The sequence below is a fragment of the Ursus maritimus genome, unplaced genomic scaffold (assembly GCF_017311325.1).
Source record: "Ursus maritimus isolate PB19 unplaced genomic scaffold, ASM1731132v1 scaffold_6, whole genome shotgun sequence".
Taxonomy (NCBI): Eukaryota; Metazoa; Chordata; class Mammalia; order Carnivora; family Ursidae; genus Ursus; species Ursus maritimus.
In genome coordinates, this window is record NW_024426774.1 from 37,443,864 (window position 1) to 37,450,280 (window position 6,417).

A 6,417-nucleotide genomic window follows, 5' to 3' on the forward strand; every position below is an offset into this window, starting at 1 on the left:
TATTTACAATTGCTTTTTTAAAGTTTCAGCAGCTACTTTATGCTCTAATATATTGATTATACTCAGGGAACTAAAAATTTGGAGACTTCTATAAGCAAATGTTTCCTATAACACCACACCCACCTTTCCATTCCCCTTCCCTCTGCCCTCCCCACACACAGCACACCCATTCCACCAAGTTCAACGGTACTGTGAGAAAGTGCCCCAAAGCCTTTGCTCACCTTTACAACCCTCCTAGGGACCAGAGCAAATCACATTAGAAATGACTCTTTGCAGAAAAAGTGATGCCAGAAAACAGCTGTCAGAAGTGCCATTTTGTTAAAAATGATCACACGGATTCTACCTNTTTCCCTGATGATTTTGAGAGCAAAGGATTTTAGAACCACACCAACAGAGACAAAGCGGCAACGCCTCACATTTCATACCTGTCAAAAACCACTGCGGAATAAGCCCGCTCGGCGAAGATGACATCTGCAGCCCAGAACTCCTTAGTGGCCTTCAGACCTCTGCCCTTGCCCTCAGAAGTGAAGACTTCCACGTTCTCCATTCTCCCTATTGTCATCTCAGAGCCCTTCAGGCAGCTCGGTGGGTATTTCACACTGAGCCAGGTCCCTTGTCCTTGCTATTTCAGCACCTTCAGCATCCCAAAGAGCAAGCCTATAAATGGACAAGCACCTCCCCTTCCCTACCCCCTCTCAGCCACTGCGCCCTCACCTCCCCCTCTGCCACATTTCCTGGAGGTAGGAATGGGGCAGACGAGAAGACAGTGATCTGACAAGGGTCTCGTTCATCACCCAGCAAAGCTGACAAGGCGGAAATGACCATGGGCTAGTGTGCCTCTCAAATTGGGTCCGAAAACTTTGAAAAGTTCCTTTGCAAGAAGCAGCTCAGTCCTGCATGGCAGTTGTGCTCAGCTTTAGTTGGAATAGGGAGCACTTGGTCAGTAGGGTATTTTTAGCAGCCAGATGCCTCTGTCAATCCAAAGCAGACAGCTGAAATGGTCCAAGAGAGGAGGTGATGCTTGCTGCTCTGGGAACCTTCAGCTGTCAGGCTTCTACTTTCTCAAGTGTGATGGGCCCCTTATCCCCCTCCCACCTCCCCCATAGGCGGAGTGTTTGCAGAATACAGCAGATGCCAAACTGACCCCCTTGGCATATACAAAACAGTATTATTTAAGCTCCAAGGGGCATCCCTCTTCTTCAGTACTACCTGGGGCTCCCACAGCACCCCCACCCAGGACATGGAGGTCTGGGAGCTCCCTGATGATGCAGGTATGTTGGATGTAGGCTGTATTATGAAGAGGAGGCAGGCTTTGAAAATGAAAACCCTCATGTCTGTCTTTTTATCATATCTCCCTTAAACATATGTCTGCTGCCAGGAAAATACCAACATGCTCTGTCTTTCTTCTTTCCCAGGAATGAGGACATTGGTGGGGTAATTCTAAAACGTCCATTGACCTAAATGCCACTGTTCTTTTTTTTTTTTTTTTTTAACTAAACCCTACACCCAATGTGGGGCTTAAATTCACGACCCCGAGACCAAGAGTCACATGCTCTACCTACCGAGGCAGCCAGGTGCCCCTAAATGCCACTCTTCTTGATTGCCAGACAGCTGTTATTTAGGTTGAAAAGGCAAATACCGTATGATTTCACCTACACGTGGAATCTAAAAAACAAAACAACCCAACAAAGCTGAAATAGACCCTCAAATACAGAGAACATGCTGGTGGCCGCCAGAGGGGAGAGGGGTGGGGGGATGGGCAAAAGGGGAAGAGGAGATACAGGATTCCAGTTATGGAATGAATAAGTCAAAGGGATAAAAGGTACAGCACAGGGAATACAGTCAATGGTATTGTCATAGCGTTGTATGGTGACTGATGGTAACTATACTTTGTGAGCATAGCATAACATACAGAGTTGTCAAATCACTACATTGTACGCCTGAAACTAATATAACATTGCATGTCAATGCTACTTCAATTTAAAAAAATACAATAAAAATAAAACGATTTTATAAATAAATAAAATAAAATAAAATAAAGTTGGGTGCCCCCAAAGAGTAAACATTGCACGCTCCCAATGGGGGAAAAAAAAGATTAAAAAGGAGCTCTTCAATCCAGGTTAGCTTCAAATGAATACCTGGACTCACAATGCTGGGCAACTCAGGGCTTTGCCGCAACCGATCTTCCCTCGGGATCCAGGGGCTCAGCCTGGGAGGGATTAGGTTGTTCTCTAGATACTATACCCCTGGAACAGGTTCAGCCCCAGCCAAGGTCAAGAAAGAAATCTAGCTGTCCCAAGTCAGAAAGAGAGGGAGCATCAAGCCTAATGCTTTAGTTATATCTGAGTCTCAACCGTACCAGAACAAGTATTCTATTAAAGTGTGATAGACAGAATAAAGCCCACCCCCCCGCCCCGAGGATGTCTAGGTCCTACTCCCCAGACCCGGGAATATGTTACCTTACACAACAAAAGGAACTTTGCAAATGTGATTAAGGATCTTGAAGGAGGAGATTATCCTGGATTATCCAGGTGGGCCCAATGGAATCACAAGAATCCCTATAAGAGGATGGCAGGGGGTCAGAGTCAGAGAAGGAGATGTAACAATGGAAGCAAGAGGGTCAGAGTCAGAGAGACATTTGAAGATACTATATTGCTGGCTTTGAAGATGGAGGGCTGGGCTATGAGCCAAGAAATGCAGGTGGTCTCGAGAAACTGGAAAATGCAAGGGAACAGCTTCTCCCCCTAGAACCTCTAGAAGGAGAACAGCCCTGACGATACTTTGATTTAAACCCAGTGAACCCCATTTCTGGCTTTTGACCACAACCTGTAAGATAATAAATTTATGTTATTTTAAGCCACTAAGTAATTTGTTATGACAACAATAGGAAATAAACATATAAAATGTTATCATTTCACATTCTGGTAAATATTATATAACATCCCTTTCGCTACTCTGAAATGGCATACATAATTTCCTAGCTCTTACACCTAAAAAATATAAATTATTAGTCCTGTAGTCTGAATGTTTGTGTATCTCATCCCCCTCCACTCCCATCCCAAATTTCAAAATGTTGAAGTCCTCACCCTCTAAGATAAGGGTCTCAGTAGGTGGGGCGTTTAGGAGGTGCTTAAATCATGAACATGGAGCCCTGGTGAATAAGAAGCTCCAAAGAGGTCCTTAGGCCCTTCTGTTACATGATGACTACAAACGACCTGGAAGAATCCTCACCCGACCATGCTGGTGCCCTAATCTCAGACTTCCAGCTTCCAGAACAGTAAGAAATAAATTTCTGTTGTTTATAAGCTACCCAGTCTGTGGTATTTTGTTATTGTAGCCCGAATGGACTAAAACATTTACCTAACCTAATAAGGGAGAAATAAAATGAAGGTTAGCTTATAATAAAATAATATATATTCATGGTAAACTAAATATGTCAATGAGCTCACTAAGTATACGCTCGGGCACGACTGCAGTAGAAAACATGATAAAGTGGTCAGACATTTGCGCCTCCACATAGAATCATTGTGATAGTGAGAGCTAAACATGTAGATTGATTTTGGGGACACAAATACTGCACAGGGCACTGTTGACTGTGACATGAGTTTTCTGAAATGGTGAATGACTCTTAGTCAAGTTCTGAATGAAAGAAAGCATAATCCTTCAGTTAACAAGAGGCTGCATTCCTGGAAGATCGAGCATATATTAAAAAGACTCTATGATTACATATAAAACACAATCCTAGACTGATAAATATTAACAAAGTTCCACCTACCTAAAATGTACATCTGTATATTTGAGGTTGTGAGGGCCAGGCAAAGAATCTTCAATGCATAAGGCTGTTTCCTGCTTCCGAGGATATCCTGCATCTCTGGCCAGGATCAATGAGCTAGGGGATGTTGGCTCTAGTTACGAGGCTGGCGACACGGAAGGGGGCACGTGGCCCTGCTGCACTGCTCATCAACCTAAATCCTATATAAAAATTTTCGCTCACCTGCTCCCCTCCAGTTTTTTTTTCCACACTGGGATCCAAACGTTTGTGACCCCAGTCCCACGCACAATATGCCAGTAGCGCTGCACAACCGAAAGTGTTCCCCCCCCACACACATATTTCTAAAATGCCCCCTAAGTGGTGGTATTGCCTTCGTGAGAACTGCTGGTCTTCATCATCAGGAAACAGCCATCTAGAGTTTTGGAAGGACTTCTTCTTGCCCTACCAGAGATGTTTAGCAGAAAAGATTCAGAAAGAACATTAAGAGTTTTCTTCAACATCACATATGGAGGTATGGAAAAAACAGATTTATTCAATGTTTCCTGAGAGATCAAACCCAGGGCCAGAGTAGGCATAACCACATAACAGACTTGAGCTTCACAGACTTTGAAAGTCATGCTCCTTTTGAGCCCTTTTCTGCTCCAAGATAGAAATTTTTTCCATTGTTAATGATTTTCATAGCCATCCAGGCTCTTTCTTTTGTGTGTCTGGATAAAGAAGGGTGGTGACAAAGGGACAAAAATGGGACAGCTCAAGCCAGAGGACTCCTAGTCTGGGAGACAGATCTGAGCTGGGAGATTTCAGACAAGAGGATGACAGAAATAACCACTATGGTTCTATTTACTTCTATTTCAGCTGAACTTCCCTTGCACCTCAGGCCACACATACATGCCAAAAATACCACTGTGGCTACCAAGTACTCCCACACACTCTAAAAATTGTGAGGAAACTTGCAGAAGATGCTGGGCCAGGGTAATGTCGGGTCCTGTCATGCACCTTAAGGGTAGAAGGTGACATGAAGAGGCCAAGAATGGGGGCTGATTTGGAGTTTTGAGTGTATCAACACTTGGGCTCCAAGTATCCTCTTAATACGAGCTCCACTTCTTAATCTGTATCTTGGGTAGCAGCTGTTCCCAGATACCAAGTTGCGGCCCCCAAATCTTTAGCTATAGCCTGTATTCACATTATTTTCCTCCTGAGTCTTTGAGCAAATAATCTCAAGAGGCCTTGAGAGTGGTTGCGTTCCCTTCAGCTGGATATGCTGCAATAGAGGGAATATATACAAGTAAGTGTGAGGTGGAGACATAAATGAGACCCAGAGGAATGGTTCTGAAACTGGGACAGTTTGTATGCCTGCATTAACATGGTAGTGGCTCATCTACCATACTCCATGGAAAAACTCCAATCATCCCTTCTATTGGGAAGACTAGCTCGCTGAGCCACACACGTACAAGGGACCACCATCTAGTGGCAAATCCAGAGAACTGCAAGATTTCTTTAGTAAAAGAAAGCCCTTCATCACTGGCTTCCACCTCCTTTGTACCTGGAGCTGAGGTTCATTTCCTCCAGGGGTCAACAAGTTTTCTTTGAGAGCTTCAACTAAGAATGGTTTGTACCTTCTTTAATAGTTGGGGGAAAAATTCAAAAGAAGAATATGTTGTGACACATGAAAATTATATGAAAGTTAAATTTCGGTGGCCATAAATAAAATTTTATTAAAAAACAGCCATACTAAGGGCGCCTGCCTGGCTCCGTCAGTGGAGCATGGCACTCTTGATCTTGGGGTAGTGAGTTCGAGCTCCACATTGAGCGTGGAGCCTACTTAAAAAAAAAAAAAAAAAAAAAAAAAACAAAACACCCCAGCCGTACTCATCTGTTTACATATTTTCTGTGGCTGCTTTCACACTATAACAGCGGAGTTGAATACTTGCAACAAAGACCATATGGCCCACAAAGCTGAAAATATTTACTCTCTGGCCTTTTACAGACAATGTTTGCCAATGCCTGTTTTAAACTAATAATAACTTAATGCCTAGTAACCTTAAATAAGCGAGGCTTCTCATTGCTGTCAAGTGAATTCACTGGCTGATTCATTCATTTATTTCGTAATCACTATGAGTGACAGAATCAAAGAAAAAGTTCTTGTGCACATCTAGCACTCACATTCCAGAATGACAGGGGCAGGTTTCCTCCTTAATAGTCCATTATATCCTGTATAACTACACCACTGGCGAAACCTCAAACTCTCTGGGCTCTGTGTTCTTAATAAAACAGCATGTTTGCTTCCATCCCTCCTCCTTTGGCCCCAAGCAATCCTTGGCTGCAAACTGCTTTCTTCCCAAGAATTCCTAAATTTGCTCATTCCACATGCATTTATTGGCACATGTATCAGGCACTGTACTCAGTGCCCTGAAACAAGATGAACAAAATGTGGGCCCTGTCTTTAAGACACTGACCATTCAGGGACACTTATGGAAGAGCATGTACAGATGGTGAAAGAGATACAGGAAGCAAAGGGGAAAGGATATCCAGGGCAGCCTGAGGAGTTGGGGAAGGCTTCAGAGAAGTAGCCGACAAAGATAAGAAGGCAGGGAGAGAACCAGAGCTGGAGGTGACCATTTCAGCCCCAAGGACATAGCAGCATG

At 43.7% G+C, this 6,417-nt stretch overlaps 1 protein-coding gene across 2 annotated transcripts in view; it reads right to left on the bottom strand.

Moving 5' to 3' along the window:
• SMYD1 (SET and MYND domain containing 1) overlaps positions 1-596 on the bottom strand; it is a 36,729-nt gene extending 36,133 nt beyond the window's left edge. The window contains exon 1 of one of the 2 annotated variants that reach the window (XM_008700102.2): positions 426-596. In XM_008700102.2, coding sequence (XP_008698324.1) covers positions 426-562 — 137 coding nt within the window. In that variant the 5' untranslated portion in view covers positions 563-596. The remainder of the gene's footprint in view (positions 1-425) is intronic. The other variant, XM_040623216.1, reaches the window with a different exon arrangement.
• Positions 597-6,417: the final 5,821 nt, after the last annotated feature.